Here is a 25618-nt window from a genome sequence, read left to right on the forward strand (position 1 = left end):
AGAGCTGCAGCTTCCGAGGCTCATGTTAACCCATTTTTTCCATGTAGGTGTTTCTTAAAATTGGGTGGCTTTTTGTGCTTATCTGTGTCTTATGCTATCATTTTGCATGTCTTGTGCCAAAAATCCACAGAAGAGGCTGCTGTGGTAGGCAGTGACTTAGCTAAATTCAGCCAGTCAACCTGTTAGCTCAAAAGAGTTTCAATTTCCCCCTGAAGTTTTTTTCTGAGGGTTTTTTTTTTTTTTCCCTGTTGTTTACTGCAACAACGAGTTTAAGATCTAGGCTAGTTTACATTCGGAACTCTGATTAGAATAGAATTTATTTTTCAGTAAAGAAGAAGGGACGCTGAGCTCTCAAGTGTCAGCAGAGTTGTGCTTGTGAAGAATAGCTTGGCCAGTATACGTCACAGCAACACCATGGAGCAAGTCGAGTTGTGAAAATGTAGTTTTGTTTTGAAGTTTTCTTCTAATACAAGCTGAGCTGCAGAACGTTGTGTCATGGTCTCCCAGCTCTACAGGTTTTTTAGAAAGGAACAAAATGTGCGGGCTAGTATAGTTTTGAAATAACATCTCCAGGCATGACACTGGGACTTTTTACCTTTAACAATATGTCTTCTATAGTGGCTTAGTATTTCTAATTTCTGAGTGTGAAACAAATGGTAATGTGTTGGAAAACTGTGATACAATTGTCCTCAAATTTCTACTAGTTGGTTGTTTTTTTTTTACCCCCTACGTTTCTGACTATTACTAAAACCGCTCAGTAAATGTCTCTTCCATTTGCTTTTCTCGTGGCTGTTTGTGTCTTCTAAATTTATAAGCTCATCTCTATTCTGCGGCTAGCTGGTTCCAACATACTGCTCTTCCTGTGTGCACTTTCACAGTTTTTGCTTGACCCTCTGCAGAACTTCTGTTTTTTCTTAACATTTCAATTTATACGTTCTGTAACTCTTCCTGAAGATGAGGTAATACAGACTGCTTTTAAGCATCATGTTTTGAGGAAGTGGACACTCAGCTTTCTTCCTATTTTACCTGAAGATGTTTTGAACTTTCCCCCCATATTGCATTGTATTGTATTGGGGTTTTTGAGGATGCTGTGGCTAAACGATAATCATAGAACAGTTTGGGTTGGAAGGAAACTTTAAAGGCCATCTAGTCCAACCCCCCCTGCAATGAGCAGGGACATCTTCAACTAGATCAGGTTGCTCAGAGCCCTGTCCAACTCAACCTTGAATGTTTCCAGGGATGAGGCATCTACAACATCTCTGGGCAACCTGTGCCAGTGTTTCACCACCCACATTGTAAAAAATTTCTTCCTTCTATCTAGTCTGAATCTGCCCTCCTTTAATTTAAAACCATTACCCCTTGTCTCATTGCTACAGGCCCTACTAAAAAGTCTCTCCCCATCTTTCTCTTGTCTAGGCTAAACAACACCAACTCTCTCAGCCTTTCTTCATAGGATAGGTGTTCCATCCCTCTAATCATTTTTGTGGCCCTCCTCTGGACCCACTCCAGTGTTTTACTTGCATATAAAAGAAAATAAATGCATGCATGTTCATTTTTATTTGTATGTGTGTATTTCATATTTAGATATCTATGTATATAAGTGCATATATAATACATATATGTAAGTAGTAAAATTTTTTGCTCTTACATAATCATATTAAACTATAGCAAAATATTCTAATTGTTCCTGAAATAGCAGCAAAGGAGAAAAAGGAATTGGAGTGAATTTTCTCATGTTGGAATTTTACAATATTAAATTCTAACTTTTAATAGGGGTTTCTCAATCCCAGTATCTGCACTTTTTACTTAGAAACACTGTTTTTTGTTAATGCGATGACAACTAGATTTCATTCTTTGCTTTCACAGTTTATTACAATACAGTGCCAAATTAATTCTTCAAGAAAAATCTGACTCGTATGTTCATTTGGCTAGAATGTTGCTGCAATCTTCCTGTGTGCTGACTGTTAAAATAAACAGCCAATCTTATTTTCTAATATAAATTTCTGCTGGTATATGAAGCTCTTGATTTGCAAACTACTGTATTACACAGATAATGTCTCATATCTACTCTGAATCAAACTACAGCTGTTGAATACTAACAATTTTTTGACATTTCAGAAAAGGGTTTCTGTATGAGAGGAGACATGTGCCCTTTTGATCACGGAAGCGATCCAGTCGTGGTAGAAGACGTGAATCTTCCTGGCATTCTGCCTTTTCCAGCACAACCCCCTGTTGTCGAAGGACCACCTCCTCCTGGACTTCCTCCCCCTCCACCAATTCTGAGTCCTCCTCCTGTTAACCTTAGACCTCCGGTGCCACCACCAGGCCCCTTACCACCTAGCCTTCCACCTGTAACAGGTAACTTAAAAAGATTAAAAGCCATTTTTTAGTAGAAAAGCCTGGATTTTCCTTGAGTTATATGCTGCGCAAAAAAATGTTTTAAGAATGCCAGATATATTTTAGGAAGTTGTACTATGCTCTACTATGGCATAGCTTACCCCCAAATGATTGGTTTTTGTGGTGATTGTTGCAGAGTTGATTGTTGTGAAATTTGCACGTTAAATCTGAATCTTGAATATGGAATAGTATTTTAATTGTGTGTAAGCAAAAGCATGGCATGGCAAAACTCAGTTCCTTGAGTTTTACCGAAGTTGTCTGAAACTGACTACTGTTAGAGAAGAAGGGAAAATCCTGGAAACAACAGATACTGGGCGTTTAATTTGTAATGCTAAAATTAAAGAGAATTCATGACCACATCAAATTTACACTTGAAAGTATGTCATTTGCAATTAATTTTGAAACTCAACTTGTAAAGTAACTAAGAAAATTCTCCAGCTTGTTTACTCTTTCCTTGGAAAGTACTTTGGCTCAGGCACTAAAAGTTACATGAAAACTTGTGTGCCTGGCTCTCATTTATAAAATAGCAGTTTATTATTCAGTTCCCTTGTGTGGTTTAAAAACTGTTATGTTAGTTTTATGTGATTATTCCTTTCTCTCTTTTTTTATTAACTTAGATGTCCCACTTGGTAAAATTATTCAAAAGTAATTGATATTTGATATTGCTGGAAAGTTTCTTAAACTGTTTTCTTTTCTGGTTGATAGTATACTAAGTAAGAACTGAATTTATTTATTTCGCTTACTATAGAGAGTAACTGATTGCTGTGGTGATCGGTTCTTCCTTGCATGCTATTTCCAGATCTGTGTGGAAAGTCCAAATATGTGATTTAGTATCTTTTTCCAAAACCTGGTTTTGCCAATGATTAAATTGAAGGTCAGGCTTGACTGCTTAGCTTTGAAAGTGTCACGTAACCTGTTGTAAAAAAACGTTAAACCAACCAACCAGACGAAAAAGCTCCTCAGTTTTAAGAAAGATCCCTTTGACTTTCCACCAGTTGTAGGTTTCTTCCTGGGTATTTGGAAAAATAACTTCAATCAAGTTAGTTATTATCATAGAATATTTTTGTTATACCTTATTAAAAAAATAGAATTTGTTTCTTCTAGGGGGTTTTATAGAGCTTTAAAGATCTTCTGTTGGTGAAGATAAATACTGGATTAGCAATTAAATTTTGTTTATAGAAAGGAAGTGTTTGGAGAAATGTTAAACTATTCAAATTCTTTTCTCTATAGTCTAAGCTCTGAATGCTGGGTGGTTGGGATGGTTTCATATGAATGAATGGTACAGCATGTCTGTATACATGCCCTCTCACCCCCTTTTTTTTTAAAAAGCCTTAAAAATATTTCAGATCGATTTCCTTATGATTTGAGTGTAATGGAAGTGGATAATAAATTAATTAATTGTTTTTCTTTGGTTTTGGCAGGACCACCCCCTCCACTTCCCCCATTGCAGCCTGCTGGCATGGATGCTCCCCCAAATTCAGCAACTAGCTCAGTTCCTACTGTTGTTACAACGGGTATTCATCACCAGCCGCCTCCTGCTCCACCCTCTCTTTTTACAGCAGGTGTAGTACTGAGGCTTTGCCCACAAGGTTTGCTAAATAGAATAACATTGATTCATATTATAGTATACGTTTTAGAGATTATAATTTCATTTTTTGGGAGAATAAGTTTGTGTCATTTACACTGTGACAGTAACTTAATACTCTTTTTTTTCTCTAACTTAATTCAGGACAGAAGTAAAATTTGCATGTAAAATGTGAATCTTGACTATAGAATAATAGTTTCACTGTGTTTAAGCAGAAAATTTGGCGTGGTAGTTTTAGCATAGTTGTTATACAACTCTTCTGTTGTAACTGTATCTTGTAATTAAATGAAATATTATATTTGAAACCTTAGGGGTTTTAACTGCAATTTATTTTAATTAGACAATTTCTTTGTTACCAGAAACGTATGACACAGATGGCTATAATCCTGAAGCTCCAAGTATAACAAATACTTCAAGACCTATGTATAGACATAGAGTACATGCCCAAAGACCAAATCTGATAGGACTCACATCAGGTGATATGGATCTACCACCCAGAGGTATGCTCTCAAAGCTATAGTTGTTTAGTTTAGCTGTTTTTTTTACATTAATGCAGATTGAGGCAGTTTTCAGAGAATGTAATACTGGAAAACATTGTATTTTTTTAATAAATCTTCTGGAATTAAGAGAAACTTAATTGAATAGGACATTATGCTTCTAGTTGCTTTGTGTGTGCATTTTTACAAGTAAAATGAAATCTCTTGCTAGAGTATCACACAGTTTACACTTGGCTGTAATAACTAGTCACTTTGTATATATTTTATACAGAAAAATGGTAATGTTTCTGTAGCAGACTCTTAAGATGATTTTTGATGCAGAGAGAAAGGAGTCATTTTTATCCGGTAGCAGACAGTTATGTATGACTAATCTTAACCTCGTAGTTCCAATGGCCCTGAGAAGAATCAGCAGCATACAAAATGATAAAGGAAGAGAGATAAACCCAATTTTCTTAATGTGGGTTTGTTTATGTATATGTATTTAATCTTACTATGTTTTTGTTCGTGTATTTTCATTGAGGAGTCACCTAATATGATTCCTGTTCTTCAGCAAGAGCCACTCCTCTCCCACACCATCCCTAAATCTTGCTCTTAGGCATTAGTGCTCTGGAGTACTGTATACTTCCTATCATGAGCACTTCTGTGCATGCCACCTAATATGTAGAATGGAAGTGTTAGCAGAAATGGCGTGAGCCTCAGAGTATTGTATGGGACATTGTGTATCGGTGAATGCAGTCGTCTTGAGGCTGATGCCTTCTGTCACACTTCTTGTTTTCCTTATGTATGATGTTACTGTGACAGATTGAAAGCTATTAGCAATTTTGATCTGTCACAGCATCTGTTGATGGTTAAGAAAAGTCTGTGACCAAGATTTGATCCAGTTTGAACATGGATCATAGTAATTTCAAAATAAACAGTTGTACTTTTCAATGCAAATTCAATGTAAGCAGAATACCTTTTAACACAGAAAATGCAAAAAATGCTGTAAAATTTTTTATCTGTTTACAGAAAAACCTCCTAATAAAAGTAGTATGAGAATAGTGGTAGATGCTGAATCCAGGAAAAGAACAATTGGTGCAGGGGATGGTGGAGTTCCTACAAAGAAGACTTGGTTTGACAAGTGAGTGATCATTAACACAAGGTTGGCTTAATAGTTGGAATTCCATGGAGCTCTGTGCTGTAATCTGAAACATATATAAAATCTATATACATTGCAATCAAGTTAACCTGTGAATAAGCTGACTGTACTAAAATAAATCATACTATAAGAGTGATCTGTATTTAACTGTCTTCTCTCAAAGGCAGTATAGAGATAGCTGAAGTTGCTTTGGATGGTATCAAGGTCTACTCCCTAAAAGCTGGAATGATCTAAGAAACGTGGAAGCTGCAGTGTGATGGTTGTTAGGGATGACTGATTTTAGTTTTGAAATGTGAATTGTATCATTGCTATTTTGGATTGAGTTGCCAGGTATGTTACTGTCAGAAAATACAGGGTGCAGTGCTTATTGTCCAGATATATCTGTGGTGACGCAAGGTTGGAAAGGATTTTAAGAGATTACTGGGACTGAGGAGAGCCTTGAAGTAATAGTTATTTGAAGTGTTGTGTTAGTGGGGAAATTCCATGGAGTGGCTGAGAAATAGTTTTTGGAAAGAAGCAATATGGAAGTCGGGACTTACTGACACAAACAAATTATTGTGAATTATCTTGCAGATTTATGTGCTGGCGTATGCTGAGAGTATTGGTGGGGAAAACTGCAGATACATGAGCCTGTGTGCTGTACTTTTCTAAAATTACTTTTTTTTTTTTTTAAGTCTGCAGATCTATCTGTTTCTCACACACGTGCTCCTATGTCAGCATATAGAATTTAACATTGTGTTTGCTAGCTTGCTATGGATTTCTGGCTTGGTTTTTATTTGTTGCAGGCAAAATTTTAATAGAACAAATAGTCCATGTTTCCAGAAGAAGTTGCCGTTTGGAAATGAAAATACAAAACTTGAATTGAGGAAAGTTCCACCAGAACTTAACAATATCAGCAAACTTAATGAGCACTTCAGTAAGTTTGGCAACTTAGTCAACTTACAGGTAAGAGTCAACAAAGAGAAGGCAGTGTGCTTTGACTTGAGGTAGTTGCTAAAAGGCCTATGCCAGTTGTTTTTTAACTGGTCCCTGAAGCTATTCTCATTATTTTCCTAACTTGTTTCATAAACACGATCTTATTGTTTTTAATGGAATTGTCATTGAAGAAGCAGAAGTGAAATGTTCTAGTCGTATTTTAGATTTCGAACAAACGTTTGCCTCACAGATAATACTTTTAAGATACATTGTTTAAAACATTGAAAATTGTTTTGAAGTGTTTTTCTGCAACCCCTTTTCTCAAGTTTGGATCTGGTATCATAAACCCTCTTATTTTTTGAGAAAAGTGGTGAATACAGAAAACCTGTATTTCTCATCCAGAAAGCAGTCCCTGTGATATAATTTCTTTCTAGTCCCATAATAGTGGCAGTTTATCCCTTATAATTACTTAGTGGTGTATCTGAATGGCCCACGTTTATAAACAGAAATAAGCAAACAATTAGAGAAAGATACAAGAGAAGTGCAAAGAACTAAGGCCTAACTTAGGTTGATATTGCAGGCTGTATGTGTAACGTCAGTATTTCACACCCAGTCTCTGAGCTACTCAGTCTGGTCTTTCATCATGTTTCATTATGAAGAAGTTTCAGATGCTAATGTTTCTATGTGCGCTTTCTTGTTTGCACTGAGAGGTTTAATGAAGAGGTGTAATAGAATATTTTTGTGCATACTGATAGAGTACAGAATAAACCTTCTGTGCCTGTCTGAACACTGAGGGAATTTAAATCTCTCTTAATTGCTTTTAAATATTTCTTAAGCCTTTCCATAGTTCATCTAAGAATATTGACGTATTAGCAGGCAGTGTGATTCAGTAAGGCAAGTAAAAATGTCTGTGAATGTGTATGGACAGACAAAAAGGTACGCAGGTAGATGTTGCAAGCTATGCTCTTTTTCCAAAAGGTATAATTTTTGTTCTTTGGAGTTGTCTAAAATAATATGTTAATGCTCAAAGGAGGAAAACCAAAATGAACTTTGTTGTCTAGCTCTCATACCAGATAGGACATTCATTAACTGACCCCTGTATTTTTTTGTAGCAATTCTCGTTACTTCAGTGATGCTTCCTCTTGTCTTTGCAATTAGAAATACTGTTTGACTATTTTAGGTATTTTACTTCCATTTGTTTGTTTTGGGTTTTTTAACTATTCTTAAATTATTAGCTTGATCTCAAGGTTGCTTCTTGACACCAGGCTTTTCAAACAGAATCATGAACAGTAAGTATTTATCTGCTGACCCATATTGGGTTTAAATTGTAAGATTCTGAGCTTTGAAACTAGGGATTTTATGATAATTGAGACAAATCAAAATCCTACATGCAGTAAGTTTTGCTCTTCTGTTTTAAATCTTAGGTTGCATATCAAGGTGATCCAGAAGGTGCCCTTATTCAGTTTGCCACACATGAGGAAGCAAAGAAAGCTATATCAAGTACAGAAGCAGTATTAAATAATCGTTTTATTAAAGTTTATTGGCATCGAGAAGGCAGTGCACCACAAATCCAAACTACTACACAGAAGGTAGAGGATCTAAGGCCATTCTATCTAGAATGTTATGTAAAATGTAATCTTTTAAACATTTAAAAAAAAAATCGTTTGTAGAAAGTAGACTAAGTACTTCTGAAATAATGAATACTTCATATAATTCTTTTCCAAAAGTTACTCTTTAATTCTAGATTCTTTGACCTCAGACACAAGGTTCAGGGGTTGATTAGCAAGATAAGACTGAAGGTATTTAAAGAAAGCCCTTCTGCGACTTACAGAGAATTCCACTCTGTTGTCATTTCATGCGAAGCAAGATTTGATGCTATTGTCTGCTGGATAACATCTATTTTGCTTTAATTAGCATAGGCTTTTTTTTTCTTCTGGTGAGCGTAATAAAGACAGCAGAGTTGCATGTCTTTCCTTGGAAGATAGTGTCCATTTTCTTCCGAAAGGTGCTGTTTTTTCCAGTCTTTTCCTCTTTCCTTTCCTGTTGAGCATGCATACTGCTGTAGAAAGTAGAAGTAGAATTGGTTTTACACAAAGGTACCTGGATGTATATACAGATATACACACATACATATGTAGAGAGAGGGGACATGCAAAAGACAGTGTAAAAGGAGAGCTGCATTAGAAAGACTAATTTTGGGGAAATGGATTGGGGACATTTTATACTTTTAAGTGGAGAGGGAGATGCTGATCTCCCTGGTATCCAGTGACAGGACGCATGGGAATGGTTTAAAGCTGCGTCGGGGGAGGTTCAGGCTGAACATTAGGAAGCATTTCTGTACTGAGAGTGTGGTCAGAGACTGGAACAGGCTTCCTTGAGAGGTGGTCAATGCCCAAAGCCTGTTAGTGTTTAAGAGGCATTTGGATAATACCCTTAATAATATGTTTTAGCTTCTAGCTAGCCCTGAAGTGGTCAGACAGTTGGACTAGATGATCACTGTAGGTCCCTTCCAACTGAACTATTCTATTGTATTCTACATTTTTTAATTGAATTGCACCGTGGAGTACCTATTGGTAGTTGTCGTGTGCATAGCAGCATTGGTAACTTTTTCAGAATATGAAACAGCAGTTACTGTTGTGGAGCTTAGAGTCAGAACCTGTGGCAAGCCAAATCAGATTTGTTAGCAGGCTTAGGCCTCAAACATAAGAGGAAGCTTGGATTTTCCCAGGTCATGTAGGTTATTGGATAGAGAGTCTTGTCAGTTAGCTCACGGTGTAGCAAGTCCTTCTAAATACTTGTGTGTCCAGCTTTATTGGATTTGCTGTCAGTGTGAAACACCACATTGTACACTTAGAAAATGCAAAGCAAGCTCTGTAGAAGTTCACTTTTTTATATACACTGATGTAACGAATCATAGAATCGTAGAATGGTTTAGGTTGGAAAGGACCTTGAAGATCATCGAGTTCCAACCCCCCATAGGCAGGGACACCTCCCACTAGACCAGGTTGCCCAAGGCCACGTCCAGCCTGGCCTTGAACACCTCCAGGAATGCAGCCTCAACAACCTCCCTGTGCAACCTGTTCCAGTGCTTTACCACCCTCAAAGTGAACAAATGAGTTTTTAGAAGAGTTTCAATTGCTGCTCTGAGTTTTTAATTCCTTCTTTCTCTGAATGGCATATGTCATCATTCAGAATCAATGACTCAGTTTCCCATAGCAATCCTACTGTAGGGCATTTTAAGTTTCCTTTCTCTCCTTCTTTTGTAACAAATGTCCCACTTTTTATCTACAAAAATGAGGTTTTAATGACACTTATCTCACTGTCTCCCCAGTTATCCTATAGATTTGAGTTTGGAATCAAATTTATAAATGTGATGCTTGATATGAACTAATGCTACTCAAAATGGTATTTGTTTTCTAAGCATGATTTACATCTCATCAGCCAGAAGAGGGCAGTGGAGTATGTCATTTGCATTCATACAAACATAACCTCTCTTGAGAAGGATAGCTTGAACAGTTACTGCCGTCAGCATATTTGCTCATTATGCTGTCCAGCTTTGAGTATTAATTGTGTATTTCAAAGCAAGTATCTGATCTGTATATTTATTATTTTGCAAAACATCAATTTTAAATAGTCTTACAGTTTTAAGTGGTGTTACTAGCTTCCCAGCACACCACCTCTGGCAAGTTAACCTTGATGGTTTGAGAATGAATTCCCCTTCGTACCAGGTGACAGTATTAAGCGTTCCCACTTCACAAAGGACAGCCTGAAAGGCAGGTGTCAGGAGACTACAATTTTAAGTCTGTTGTGGGTGATAGAGGATTCAGAGTGACAAGAAAAATGTAAACAGGAAATTAAAATTTTAGGTGCAATGCTTTCATGTTCTTCTACCCCAAAATATAACAATTATCAAGTTATTGAGTCAGTAAACAGGTATTTTTAGTTCATAAGCCTTTCAGGAGCATGAATACTTATTTCCCTTTTCATTGAAACTAATATTTGGTATCATATCTACAAGTAGTATGGAAACTCTGTTCTTATAGTACTTCACATACGATAAGTATTTGAATTTTTGTCAAGATTCCTGGTGTGTTAATTACAGCTGAATTAATTTCACCTGTAGTTATAGTGGTTTCTCACCAGATTTTTTCTGTCAGGCACTAAAGACAGGCTTTTGATTTTTTTTTGATTTTTTTTTTCAATGTAAAATCAGTGGGCTTTTAAGCAGTACTTGGTCTTGAACAATTTCTTTACCATTGCTGTTTCCTCAGCAGGATTACTTTGGAAAATTCTTACTGTGGAAATTCTGAAAGGAGTGGAAGTACTTAGTAAAGATGGTGAGAGTCAACTATAATAAATCATCAAATAAAAGGTTTCTGCCAGGAAGCAGAAATCTCTCCACATATGTGGTAGATAAAACAAGTAGTACTGGGCTTAAAAGGCAGCACAGGAGATTTAGGTTAGGTATTAAAAACCATTTTCTAATGCTAAAGAATACTGAAACGCTTTTGCCGAGCAAGGTAATAGGGCCTCTTTCATTGGAAAACTGTAAGAACTAGATAGATATATACTGTCAGTAATGGCCTAGGTATAGCTGACTTTGCCCTGGAGTACAGGAGTGGATTAGGTGACCTCCTGAGGGTCATAAATATGACAGGAAGCTTTCATGGAAGCATATTTTTTTGGTCTTAAGTGTTTAATGTTTTTGTCAAAGGAAAAAAAGGCGAGGTGTTAGCTGTCAGGGCATATCTGTAGTAGGTTCAAAGATTGGCTGCTCTGTACTTTTTTTTCCTCAGTCCCATGACTGCATGTCTCCATATTCTTCTTTCTTTTTCTGTTTTGCCCAAGTTAAATACATAGGAGACGACAGGTGACATATTGCTATTAAAAAGCGATAGTCTTTATGATACAAGTTTGTATTTTGTTTTTGTATAACTAAATGGTTGATGATGATAGATTTGTGAAAGGAATCAGAAGACTGCTTATTACTTTTTATTAAATTCTAACAGGTGGAAATTAAGGTAGTCTAAGTAGACATGATTAACAGGAATAGATCAGACTTGTTTGATCACTTCTGAGAGCTGCAAGCGCAAAATAGATGTTATTGCTGTATGCAGTACACAAATAGTCAATATAACATCCTAAATCTCATGAAGTGTTTTATTTTTGCCATCAGGTGAAAAAGCTATTGAATGATAGAAAGGAAGAAGTGTAAATCGAAATGCTGTTGCAGCAGTTTCTTTGTGTATTTATTGAACTACATATGTAGCAGCCTTTTGTTGTTAATGTTATGATGTGCTTTTTTGGGGATGCGTGGTGTTACAGGTAATACAACCTTTAGTTCAGCAACCTAGTTTACCAGTAGTGAAGCAATCCGTCAAGGAGAGATTAGGTCCGGTACCTGCAAGTAATATTGAACCTGCAGAAGCACAGAGTGCCAATACAGAAGTCACTCAGGTATGTATGATAGTCAAAAGCAGTTGCATGTTTTGGTTTCTGTAACAGGTTCCATAGGGTATGAGTGTATCTGTTACAATTCCTCATATAGTGCAAGTACACGTTTACTACTTATAAGTGCATCTAATTTGATAGCATGTGGTGTTTTGATATTAAAATTTTCTTGGGTGTAATTATATTTGGCTTTCTCACTCAAGTGTGGTTTTTAATTTTTAGTATCATAGCTTTTTACTTAATTAAAAAAAAAAACTGAAAATATTTCAGTAATGCATTAAATTGCAGTTTTCAGATTTCAAAATAAAGTTGGTTTCTATCCAAAGAACTAAAAGCTATCCTTTTTTTAATATTATATATGTTAAACAGCTAAAACCATTAGACCAATGGTCAACATCTAAAAGTGGTTTTAGTATTTGTCTGTCACCCTTAATGCAAGGACAACTGTAACCACAGTACCAATATGAATAATGACAGAATCCGAACTGTTACTCTCATTAGAAATAGCCTTCAAATTTTTATTATGTTAGAAGTATCTCATTATTAGTATTCTGCCGCTACTTTAGTTTTACTTCTGAAAAGGAAGACCACCACGCTTCAGAAAACATTTGTAGTTTAAATTCAAACAACAGCTTTCTGCAATTGATGCCTGCAAATACCAGATTTTAAAATGCAGAAACTGAAGTGTATTTAAAAGGGTCTGTGTAGATAATCCTCTGCCAACTAGCATGTCATGGATTTCTTGCAAAAAGTATGTAGCATAATCTTTGATTCCAAATTTGACTTTGTCTTTGTCTTCTCTGCTCTAGTTATAGATGTATATTAACTGCAAAAACAAATACCTAAATTCAGTTTATCAGCAGCTATAATATTTTTCTTGTGTTGTTGCTTAAAAGCCTATGGTTTTGTAAGTTAAATATGTTTTTTTCTAAATTCCTAACATTTGGAATTACACAGGAAACAGTAAAATACTCATAAAGTAAAATATATTTGAACTGTGGTTTTGTTTTGTTTTCTTAGAATGTTACTAAATTATCTGTGAAGGATAGGCTGGGGTTTGTGTCAAAGCCAGTTACTCCAACAACTGAAAAGGTAAGAGAATGTCTGATCTTCTGTTCCTCTCACATTTAATTTCAATAGAATTCATTTTATTATAAAACACCTTGTGTCAATATTAAGTTTGTTTCATAACTATAAAGTTATTTGTTAAAGGTTAGTTTTATGAATTATAATATATAAAAACTCAGTTTAGCAGATGGCTGATTATAAGAATAAAATATGCTAGGACAGAAGCTGCTATTCTGTGGGTTTTGTTCTAATGCCATAGGTTCCATTTATTCAGTCATGAAAATAACTAGATATGTTCCAGGATCCTGAGTTGTTAGAAAAATATAGAAATAAATTTTAAAAATAAATAAATTTTGACACTACATATGTATCTAGAGAAGGCCTTTCTATAAAAACGTTGGGCTTTTGTGTCCCTTAAAAGGTGATGCTGTAAACATTTACCCCCTTATTTGGTCTTACAATTTGAGGTATTTGTAAAAAGATAAAAGTGGAAATTAATAAGTATAGAAAGGGCAAAGGGAGATAAGGTGAGACAGGTGCATCTGAATGGTGGTTATGAGTTACGTATTTTGCCTGGTGGTTGCAATTTTCAGAAGACGGAGTTATTGATGTATTTACTTTAGTAGCAAAGTTTGTGATGCATGTTTCAAGATCTGTTTAGCACCTTAGGGGACAGGTGTCCCCAGTGTTCATAACATTCATTTGAGAAGACTGTTGGTAGAAAGGCAGCAAGTTTTACCCAGTTACAAGATTCCTCTGCCCAGGTATCTATCTTTTCTATCAAAAATTGGCTTGACCTGAAATGAATGAATCATCCACTGCATTTATCCCCCTGCCTTCTCACGGTATGGCAGTTAATGCGTTTAGTGGAATCTAACAAGTAAAATTCACTCCAAAGATACTACGCTGTATTCAGCAGACAAAGGTAACAATAATAATGTTGAGCTGTAATTGTAGAGGATGTCTTTTCAACTCCTTTCAAGCCGAGCAGTCCACTTAAGTACACTCTTCTTGTCTTATTGCCTGTATTTTGTTGTTGGTTTGATTAGTTGCGTTCTTGTTGCCCTAAATGAGTTGCAGATAAGTAACTTACTGTGTATTCCTGAACTTCATTTTGCATGCATACTATATGCTTATTTTAGAAGTAGGAAATCTGCTTCAGTTTGAATGGAAATACTTTTGAGTATAAAGGTTGAGTTATCCTGAAACAATTTTCTACAAAGTAAAGTCATGCTAAAATGGTTTTCCGCTGTGTTGTCTTACAGTACAGACTGATTTTTGATTAGCTGCTAGGCTGTTCAGTAGAGTGAAGCAGCAGTTTCCTTTGACGTTTTTCGTAGGGTTCTGAAACTTTGTTTGACCTGGTTTTGCCTACTGTTGTCTCTTCATGAGGAAATAGCTTGCTTAGTTTGCAGTGATAACGCTCTATAAACCATTAGACATTAAAAGATTGACAGCTGTCAAAAAACATAGATGTCATGTCTGAGATGTTTTTTTTGCTTCTGACTGAGTGCAGGGTTTGACAAGAACTTTCCAGTAAGAAAGTAGGTAGCTGTGCTTCCCAAAGAGCAGGAGGAAAAGGAGATGAAACAGTCATTGTGAGCCCTTTTAAGATCTGTAGATGGACTTGCAATCTATGAACTTGCGAAGACATTCACACCATTCCTTCTCTTGAATAGTATTAAGATATTTGGAAGACACTAGTGTGTTCGTTCTTGTTCTCCTGTATTCGTTGATGCAGCTACATCTGCTGTGGCATCTCTCCTTATATTAAAAGATGAGGAAGCATGGTTCTCTCTGCCGTGAGGAGAGTTCAGGGCAAAAGGAGTGTGTCAATATTTTTGTCTGTACTTGGTCCTCTGTTTGTTTGTGATTAAGCCTGTCCTAAAGCTACATTGTAATAGGAACTATATGATTGGGATGTGCATATATTAATGTTCTTTAATAAGTTAAAAAAAGAAACAACCTTCATCTCTTTTTAATGGCCTGCTTAGAGCATTTTATATCACCTTTTATAATACCCCATAACATGCTTCAATTTTTTATTATTTTTTTTTTTATTCTCCTGTCTGCAGTGCCTGCTCTAGAAAATACTTTACTGTCGGAAGCAATAGTATGAATAGCACAATGAAGTGAAAAGCTTTTATATGAAGTATTTCTGTTGTAAATTCTTCTGGTCTCTTGATCTTTTCTGTCTTTCTAATGTTTCTTGGCTGTCTCTTGTTTTTTCTTCTCTTCATGGGCATTGTGTCTATTTTATGGAGTGCATGGTGACCAATAGACTCTGCATGCATCTTTTAATTTTTCACATATATATAAAGTATTTTTAAACTCCTGGAAATTATAGCAATTCCATAATTGCTGTGATTTTCTAACAAGGCGGACAAGATCATGCCTGTATTATCTCTAGCGCTTAGCCATGGATTTTCGAATACAGGTGTGGCCAAAATGTCCTCTAAGTAACAAGATAAGAAAACAGAATAGTCCAAATCTTCAGTTATTGTGGAGATGTACATAGTATACTTTAGAGGTTGTAAAGCAGACAACTGTGGTCTCAGTGAGTCATGGAGAAATTGTCATACCTCATGAAAAATGTAAGAAAGAGAACAGAGACGTAGGGGTCTCTTCCTTTGCTGTACGATGTTGAAGAATTCCCTGTACTTTAGTTACTTCTTGTTGCTTGTGCAAGCTCTAATTTGCACAAACTGCATATGAAAAGGAACTACTGTATCTGCTTTGGACCTTAGTCTCTAAAATCACGTTGAATAATTTTTGCAAAATTCATGCAGCCATGAAAAACTGTATTTTAAACTTCAAAACAAAAAAGAAAAATTTCAGTTATTCTTGGGAAAATCTCAGTCTTCTATTTCCTTAATTATGCTCAAATACATAAAATTTTATATATTTGAAACTTGGAACTACATGTGAAATCTCAATGGAAACGATTTATAATCTGCTGTTTATAATTCTTATATATCTGATGTGGTGCTGACTCTTTAAAAATTGTTTAACTTCAGCAACAACAAATATAATTATTGCACCAAATTTTTATATTCCATTTCATCAAAACAGACAAAAGAAAAGACGCTTATATATTTTTAAGCACTCATGTTTTTTTTTAAAAAAAAATAATTGAAATTCACTGGCAAAAAAATAAAATGATTTCCTCCTATAGGTTTTATCCACTTCTACTGGCTTGACAAAAACTGTGTACAACCCTGCTGCTTTGAAGGCAGCACAGAAATCTTTGCCTGTTGTTTCCACTTCCGTGCTAGACTCTAATGAAGCACAGAAGAAAAAACAGGTAAATTAAATATGCTTCTTTATAAAATGGACCTAGATTGGGAACTTGTGACCACTAGAGATAGCGCTCTATGTATGTTCATCTCAAGAGCATAAATGAAACTAGTTACAAGATTACATTCACTATAATGGTTTCTTTTCAAAGGACAAGAAAATTCAGCATTGTTTAGTTACTTTTCCAGTGTATGTTCAGGTAGCATAAGGCTTAAAACTCTCTAGAAATGCAAAATGTGAAGTACTCTTTCCTGGAAACAGTCTCCGTGTTGCAGCATGAATTGTCTATTGTGAGTGAGAAGGGAGTGTAGTATAGTCACTGTTCTCTCTTCAGCCTTTCTAGAACTGGCCTTTATTATCAGTGTATTTTGTACATATGACCAAAATTGTTTCTTCACTTGGAACAGCTGAGAACTGTATGACTCTGCATTTTCAAACTATAGTTCTTCTGCATCCATTTTTATTTTTTGCAGAGTAGTAAGTTTTTTTCTCTTGTTTTTGATGTTAGAGAGGAAATGCAATGAAAATGCATTTGGCCTTGAATAGGTCACTCAGCTGTAGTTTAGCTTGCTTAGAATTTTAAAAAGAGCCCCAGTAAAGCCTCTTTTTCAGGTTTATTCTTATCATTAAGAAAAACTAAATATAGGGCAATGTTTATCTTGTTGGTTTCAAACCATAAATTAAGAGTTCAATACTAAGTTAAATTCAGACATAAGTATCAAAAGCAGTATAACCATTAAACAGAGATTTTACCCTATTGGTAAACTTCTGTAACTAATGTCTAATAAAATTTGAAATTGCAGCTTGTGGCTGCATGTCAGTTGTGGCATTGTTCCAGGCTTTAAAGAAATCACTTCTAAATTGGGGATTTAATTTTATATTTGTCCCCTGAAACATGTTTTTCAGACTTAAAGCCTTTACCTTTCAAGTTAAGACACTAAGTGCCTGTGAAATGGCAAAAAGCTTTTAATGAAATTATTGACTCATTGTAACAGCTGTAGGGGTTTTTTTTTGAGAAGGCACTGAAGATGTGCTAAGTGGTTGGCTCTTTTTTTCGTGTGCTCTTGTTCTCCTTCCTGTTGTCAGAGGTTTCTATTACAATATACTAGTACTCGTGGAAAAACATGATTTTGTGGGACTCAATCCCTCCTTTCCTCCTGTCTCCCTAGTTTTTCTTAGCATTCATCCCCTTGTCTTATCTTCCCTTTCCCTTCAGAAAAATGATTGCACGCTGTGTTGCAAAACTAACATTTCATACAGCAGAATTTGCCAGTATTTGAGAAGACATACAGAAACCTTACTACTAGTTCTTTTTTTTTTTTTGGCTGATGTGCATTTACATTCTTTGTATAAGATAATCAACTTGCAGTCTGATCCCAGTTGATCGGTGATATAGAGATGCAAAATCATCTTCTGCCTCTCCTCTTCTATCCCATTAAATATCAAAGCTCTTAATTGTTTTCTGCAAGTATCCTGCTAAGACTTCTACATTCTGTATCTGAGAGCAAGAAGCAATTGCTTTCTCTCAAGCAGCAGTAGTAGGAGCTGAGCACGGCAGCTGTGACATCTTCTGCTTCTGAGTGCAGTATGTCACAAATTTATCAGTTTCAATTCATTTTGATTTGCCCATTGCAATGTCAAGATTCTGTTTTTAGCAGATTGAGTGGTAGTACTTGTCACTTCCAAGTTGTAGTCAGACACAAAAGAGATGGTTTTCTTTGGGTAACATTTTAATTTTAGAAAATAGAATGCATTCTTTTTACTTGTAACTGGAGAATGTGTTTTAATCGATGGATTTGATTTACAGTGCTTGTCAAGATACTTTGTTTGCACATTTAAACTCTTGTATTGTACCTCTTGCGGTAGTGTATGGTATTGCCTTTCAGCTTTCATTGGAGTTGTGTTAAGGAGTAAATGTGTATGTAAGTAATAATGAAGTCTTCCCAGCACAAATTTAACTTAAGAAAGATCTTTAGATCCTTCACTAATTTGGTTATACATTGTTTTCCAAAACATAATTTGAAATATTGCCTGTTAGTACCTTGAGTTTCTGTTACTGTTATCGTACATTACTACTGTATATTTGTCAGGTATAGTATATTGTTCTTCTGGCATTATTTTTCAAAATCTAGAAACTTTTCTGTAATTTTTTTATGCTTGCAGGAAGCATTACGACTTCAACAAGATGTGAGAAAAAAGAAGCAAGAAATCTTAGAGAAGCACATTGAAACACAAAAGGTAAAATGTTAACATTAAAGAAAATCAGCAATTCGTTTGTAAAATCTCAGTTCATTTCTTTAAAGTAGTTCAGAATTTGTAAGCATGAGCTACAAAACTGACCTATAAAGTAAGTATTCTCCTAGAATGGTATTATCACATTATTTTAAGTTTAGAGTTTTAATCTAAATTGTCTTGTTAGTTCAATTAAACTACAAGCTTATGCAATATAGATGCAATTTGAGTTGAAATTGCCTAATTTGGGTGCAACATGCATATGCTTTTTTGGCAGTAGTGAAAGCCTGAGAGTTCTACTTGACAAAAGCAGGAGAGATTGATGTAGAAAAGTATGCATGACTGCACTCGGGCTTAGGAGGAGAAAAATGCAAAGGTGTCACACAAGTTCAATAACAACTTTGAAATAACTTAAATATGTTGGGCAAATCTGTCCAAATGAAATGGAGATACCAGATGTTCATTAGCAAATAAATTAATCAGAGATTCAGACAGATTTTAATTTAATATAAGCTGTTAAAAGCCCTATATGTTGAGTTTGAAGATCACAGCAAAAGAATTGCAGTATTCTGTTTTTCCATCAGTTGTGATGAGTACTGGATGGATCTGTAATAGTAGTTGCTAAGTACATTTTTTTTTTTAAATTGGACAGATGCTGATTTCAAAGCTGGAGAAGAATAAAACCATGAAGTCAGAAGACAAAGCAGAAATCATGAAGACCCTGGAAATCTTGACTAATAGCATTACCAAGTTAAAGGATGAATTAAAAGGTGTATCACCAGGAGGAGGGGCTCCTTTAAAAAGCATGAAAACTAAGACTCAGGTACTGAAGTTTTGGTCAGCTTTTTAGTAAGATGGATTCACGTGCTTATGTCAGCAGAATAAAAATATGCAGCCACATCAGCAGTATTTAGAACCTTACCAGTTTAATTTTGAAGGTGTCTTTGAAGTGAAATTGGTTTTGACCTCTTTTTGAAGGAACATAGTTAATTTTAAAATCGTGCTGTTGTCTGAAACATTTATCCGCAGTTACTTAGATTACATCATCTGGAAAATCAAAAAAAAAAAACAAAACCAAAATCAAACAAACAACCCAAAAATCTTATTATTTCTTTTGCCTTGTCTGATCTTTTCTGTATGGTCTATTGGTCTAATGCTTTCTTAAATTTTTAATAGAAATCATTAAAATAGTATTTTGTATGTAAAAGGATTACCATTATACAATACAGATTATCTTCTGGTCAGGTTTAATACACAAAACAAACTACTTCATGAAACTAGTTGACTACTGTACTGGTACATAATTTTCTGGGGTTTTTTGTGTCACTGAAATATTTCTATATATTAAGCTTTTTAGATGTGAAGATTATACTGGTTAGTTTTCCTTTGATCTAACTACCCATGTTTGGGTTATACCTGTGACAGGAGTTTCCTTCCTCTGCTATTATTCTTGATAATATATGGCCATAACCAGTTTCCCAACTGCTTAAAGATGCTACTGTATTACCTTTTTAAAATGTAGTATTTTGCTTTTTAGAGAAGTATTTGTTCCTGAACAGGTCACAACGTGATTAAGAATCAAGTGAGACTCTGAGAAATAACATTTTAAGATATTAATGTGTTCTTTTAAATACATTACGAGCTTTTTTTTCTTTATCAAGTGAGGAAGTGCATATGAATAAAAGAGCCAATTTTTGTACAGTGTATTTTCCAGTAGAAGACAAAAAGTCTCGATCTTTTCTTGCTGTTTTAATTCAGTTCTTAAATATTCAGAATGCTTAGTCTTCTCTTCTGATGTTTGGGATTCTGTCTTAAAAAGCTGGTGTAACATTACAACCCAGATTTAATTTAAATGGATCATTAGTTTTCTATTTGAAACAGCATTTCTACTGCTTTATTTTACATAGAAATGTAGGCGTTAAAAGTAACTGCAGTGTAAATTAGTGATGTACAGTTTTGAAAAGAAATATCAAAAAGAAATACTGAAATGACCTGTATGTACTCACTGTAGTTTCTTACATCATTCATCAGTCATGAAGAAGTTAAAGCAGCATATTTTTATCCTGAAAATGGACATAGATTATAGTTTCTGGAAGTCACTTTATACCTCTTAAAACAACTTCAGTTGCAGTGGAATATTCTGTTTTGTTTAGAGGGGCAACTAACAGTAATAATCCCAAAATTCAGACACTACTATAATAAGTTTAAATCCCGTTTTTTCAGAGGTGAGAGAAGAGATTTTTTTTTAATGTTTTTGAAAGAGAGTGGACGTTGTTTGGTGAGAAAATGTTTCCGAGAGGTCTGAAGGAAGTTACCTACTTGTAGAGTAAATTTGAACTACAGAACTCCTAGGAATTGGGAATGTTTTCAAAGCTGCATTTGATTGTTAAAGCTTCATGTTTTTCAGAAATACTCTTCTCCTGGTAGTGTACAGTGCTTCATAAATTTGATCAAGAAGAATAGGTTTTGATATAATAATAATATATATTATATAAGAATAACAGTTTTGATCCAAGAATAGTGGTGGTTGTGGGCTTCATCACATGCAAGGGAAAGAATCCAAACCCATAGAAATGAAGAAGCAAGTTGCATCATGAAATCTTGGTAAATTCTTGACTAGAAAATTATGAATGCAGCATTTTAACCCATGACAGTTATTTCACCCTGAGAGTGGTCCAGTAAATTCTTAGAATGGACAAGAAAATAGTCTGGTAACACAAAACTGCTCATAATGCTTGAGATTGGAAGGGATCTCTTGGGATCATCTTATTCCATCACCAGCTGCCACTAAGAGGACTCTGGATGTCGTCTTTACTCATCCACACTTGGTATTTATACACATGGACTAGGTCCCATCTACCCGCCACCTTCTCATCCTGAAGTCAACAATCCCAGCTCTGTCAACCTCTGTTCATATAGTAGATGATTCAGTGCCTTAATCATTTTTGTGGCCTTTCACTGGACTCTGTCCAGTATGTCTCCGTTGTGCTGGGGAGCCTGGAATTGGACACAGCACTCCAGATGTGGCCTTACCACTGCAGATTAGAGATGGATCACCTCCCTTGTCCTGCTGGTGGTGCTCTTCCTAAAGCCTTCTTTGCCAGAAGGATACATTGCTGGGCTCATGTTCAACTTCTCTGCTACCAGAACCCCTCAGGTCCTCTTCTATCTGGGCGCCCTGCAACCCATACTGGTGGCTGGGGTTAATCCTTCCCAGAGGCAGAACTTGGCATTTCCCTTTGTTGAAATGCAAGAGGTTCCTCCTGCCCCATTTCTCCAGCATGTCAAGATCCTTCTGAATGGAAATGCAACCAGCTCGTGTAGCAGCCACTCCTCCAAATTTTTTATTGTCCACAAACTTGCTGAGGGCACACTCTGTCTTACCGTCCATGTCACTAATGAAGTTGGTAAACAGTATTGACTGCTGGGGTACACCACTAGCAACTGGTCTCCAGCTGCACTTTCTCCCACTGATCAGAATCCTTTGAACCCAGCAGTTCAGCCAGTTTTCAGTCAATCTCACTGGTCTACCTGTCTATTCAGCGTGTCATCCTTTTGGCTGTGAGGATGTTGTGGGCGACAGTATTGAAAGCCTTACTGAAGTCAAGATAAACAACTTCCATGAGCCTGCTCTTGTCCACCAAGCCAGTCATCTCATTGTAGACGGCTGTTAAGGTCAAGCATGATTTCTCCTTCCCTTTCCCCAGTCACCTTCTTGTTCTTAATATGCTTGGAAATGGTTTCCGAGATTAATTGCTTCTTCATCTTCCCAGGGATTGTGGTGAGGCTGACCAGCATGTAGTTCCCCAAATCTCCTTGTCCTTCTTGAAGATTGGAATGACATTTGCTTTTTCTCAGTCCCAAGGAACTTCCCCCAAATGCCATATCCTTTCAAATATAATTGAGATTGGCTTTGCAATGACATCAACAAGCTCCCTCAGTACTTATGATTGCATCCTGTTGGGTCACAGGTATTTGTGTATGTCCAGTATATTAAATGTTTCCTAACTTGATTCTCATCCAAGAAAGGTAAGTCTTACTTGCTCCAGGCTTTTCCATTGGTCTCAGGATCTGGAATTGCTGAAGGCAAGTCTTTCCAGTAAAGACTAAGGAGTAGGAGGTGTTGAGTACCTCCTGTGTCCTTTGTTGCAAGGGCCCCTTTTACATTCAGCAGTTGGCCCACATTTTTCACAGCACAGGGCTTCTTTTGCTGTTGATACGCCTGCAGACGCCTTTCTTCTTGTTCCTTAACCCCCTTGCCTGATTCAACTCCAGATGGGCTTTGGCTTTCCAAACTGGTACCTGCATGCTCAGACAGTTTCTCTGTATTCCTTCTGTGATCTGACCCTGCTTCTATCTCTTGTACACCTTGGTTTTGGATTTAAGTTTTGTTAGGAGCTCCTTGTTCATCCAGGCAGGTCTCCTGTCACCTTTGCTTTATTTTGTGCATGCTCTGAAATTTTCAAGATGTGATTCTTGAAAATCATCCTGCATTTTCAGCAGATAACTAGGCGCTGGGTCTTCAAAGAGGAGGCTTCTCCCAGTTGTCTGAAGAAGGCATCATCTACTTCTTTTACCTGATCAGGCAGTGCGTAGTACACACCCACTGCAACGTCACACACATTCGTCTGCCATCTTAATCCTGAATCATGAACTTTTGACTGGCTCATTGTCTGTACCCAGGCAGCGCTCTCTACATTCATACTGTACTGTCGCATAAAGGACAACTCCCGCTCCTCGTCATCCTGGCTTGTCCTGTCCTAAGAGACCATATCCATCCACTGCAGTACTCCAATCTCGTGTGAGTTTTCCTACTGAGAAAGATGTGAGTGAGATTGTAGCCCTGTGACTGCACACAGACATCTAATTCCTCTCTTTGTTTCACACGTTGTGTGTATTAGTGTACAGGCTCTTCAGAGAGGCACTGATTTCCCAGAAAACAAATGAGATCTTTCCCCATCATACTGTTCTGTAGGCCCTCCCTCATTTGTGTGGATTGGTATGTGTATGCTTAAAGTGGTTGCCCTTCAACCCTGTTTTGTTATCTCGAGATTTCTTCTGCCCACATCACCCTTTGCTTGGTAGCCTGGTCCACCACTTCCTTGTGTGATTGTTGGTTTTACTTAAAGTGAGATGATGTGCTAATTTGAATTACAGTTGTAATGAAGTTCCTGAGCTGGTTTTCCGTTTCCTTTGTAATATGGAAAGCAAAGAAACATTTTAAGCAAACCCATTTCATAAAGAACAAAATATCCAAACTGTAGAAAAGTTGATTTTATTGGAGGCTTTTCTCTCAGCGAGATGTGCATAATCTGTGAGCATTGTTTTGTTAACATTTGAAAGAGAGAAAACAATCAGTCCCATCTGACCTTTGTGAAAGTGAGGAATTAACAGAGCCTTCTGTTAAAATTTACAACTTTGACAATTTTCTGAAAGACTTTGCTCTAGGTTCTCTTGCATTTGCTTAGCATTTAAAACCTGGGCAGCTCAGAAGACCCTGCAAACTTGAAGCATAAGGTACATGAAGCCCATGTGACTGTGCCATTATCTTTACCTATTTTTGTCTTGTTCCAGTTCATGCCGATTACAAAATACTCTTCCCCCAAGCGTAGAAACCTTTTGCTGCCTCTTGGTGAAGGAGGTATTTTCTTCTTCAGACCTGGCACAGCTCTATAAAAGAGAAGTCTACATTAAGAGCAGTAGAAATAAACCTCAAAAGTCTAGAGACGTTCTTTGCGACATGCATGTCACTGGCTGCTTTGTGAGTTGTAACTGCTAGTCATTATTAAACTTCAGAAGTGCTTGTTTTGCTGTGTCACTGATGTGTTGCAACACAGTGGGATTTTGAGAGAAACACTGTTTCCAATTTTGAAAACTTTGAAAACCATTATACAGGAGATAATGGATTTATTTTTATTTTTTTTTCTGTGGTTGCTGTAGATAATCAGAAAGTGGGGCTGAAAGGGGTTCAGGTTGAAGTTGCCAGTTGAATAATCCAGCTTTTTTTCTTTTAAAGCTTCCAGGAAAAAACAAAGAAACAAAAAGCCCCTTCTTTATCATTCAGTGGTGATACTTGGTTTCCAACTGTCACAACTGCGAAACCTTCATCTCTTGACAACCAGCCTTTGAATACATTACATGCTGTGGTTTTGAATCAACGGGTGTAAATGTAAAACTGTTTCACAATCATCTATAATTTTATCCTTCATTTGTGATGTCACTGGAACATTTAGCTGCTGCTTTTTCCATTAAAAAAAAAAAAAAGAGAGAAAAAAGAAAGCTTCCAATTTGGAACAGAACTTCAAATAAAATTTTCATGGTCACGTAAAGCCCTTTCCTGCACCTGTGCCAGCACCTGCACCTCAGTGGTTGAAATGAACATGGCTAAATTTGGTTTCAGAGACATCTTTCAGTCTCACATATATTTTTGAACTCTATAATTATTTTTTTTTAAGGTACTGTGTGCTGGAAGGCAGTTCCGGGTGCATCAGAGACCAACCTTTTGTTAGCAGAGGTCTTGTTACTGTGTTTTTTCTATTGTGGTCAGAACAGAACTACCAATTACGTAATTGTGTTAAGCTTAGATGCTTTTTCTCATTACTGATTATAGTTTTCGTATTTATTTATAATTGTATTGCTTTTTTTTTTGTAGAATATCTTTTTATCTCATCATCACTACCATATAATTTTGCATTTTCTATTTTGTGTATCTCTAGTTTAGAAAAAATTCCTTTGGCTTTGTGTGGTAGTCTAAAAGCTTTGACATCACCAAGCTCAGAAACATACTACTACACACTGAAGTTCTGTCTTGCCAAGAAGGCTCCTAAGCTTGTGCTTGGTTTGAAGGTGTAAACCTAGCGTAGTAAGCAGTATAGCTGCAAAGTTACAGCTGTTGTCTGAATTAATAAGCCACAACTTGGTTAAGTTTAAAATTTCACTACAGCTTCTAGTTTTCATATTCCCTTTCCTTAGAGTTTCTAGGAATTTGTTTTCCAGATAGAGGTGCTGTGGCAGACTGCTACCTTACCTGGAGGCCAG

At 36.3% G+C, this 25618-nt stretch overlaps 1 protein-coding gene across 3 annotated transcripts in view; it reads left to right on the forward strand.

Annotated features, from left to right (window-relative positions):
• RBM26 (RNA binding motif protein 26) overlaps window positions 1-25618 on the forward strand; it is a 58785-nt gene that overhangs the window by 18981 nt on the left and 14186 nt on the right. For 2 of the 3 annotated variants that reach the window (XM_082479154.1, XM_082479155.1), the window contains exons 7-17: window positions 2119-2358; window positions 3819-3986; window positions 4342-4482; window positions 5488-5599; window positions 6403-6562; window positions 7957-8121; window positions 11858-11989; window positions 13004-13075; window positions 16227-16355; window positions 18512-18586; window positions 19233-19403. In XM_082479154.1, the coding sequence (XP_082335280.1) occupies window positions 2119-2358; window positions 3819-3986; window positions 4342-4482; window positions 5488-5599; window positions 6403-6562; window positions 7957-8121; window positions 11858-11989; window positions 13004-13075; window positions 16227-16355; window positions 18512-18586; window positions 19233-19403 (1565 nt within the window). The remainder of the gene's footprint in view (window positions 1-2118; window positions 2359-3818; window positions 3987-4341; window positions 4483-5487; window positions 5600-6402; window positions 6563-7956; window positions 8122-11857; window positions 11990-13003; window positions 13076-16226; window positions 16356-18511; window positions 18587-19232; window positions 19404-25618) is intronic. The other variant, XM_082479156.1, reaches the window with a different exon arrangement.

The sequence above is a fragment of the Vanellus vanellus genome, assembly GCF_965231255.1.
Source record: "Vanellus vanellus genome assembly, chromosome: 1".
Lineage (NCBI taxonomy): Eukaryota > Metazoa > Chordata > Aves > Charadriiformes > Charadriidae > Vanellus > Vanellus vanellus.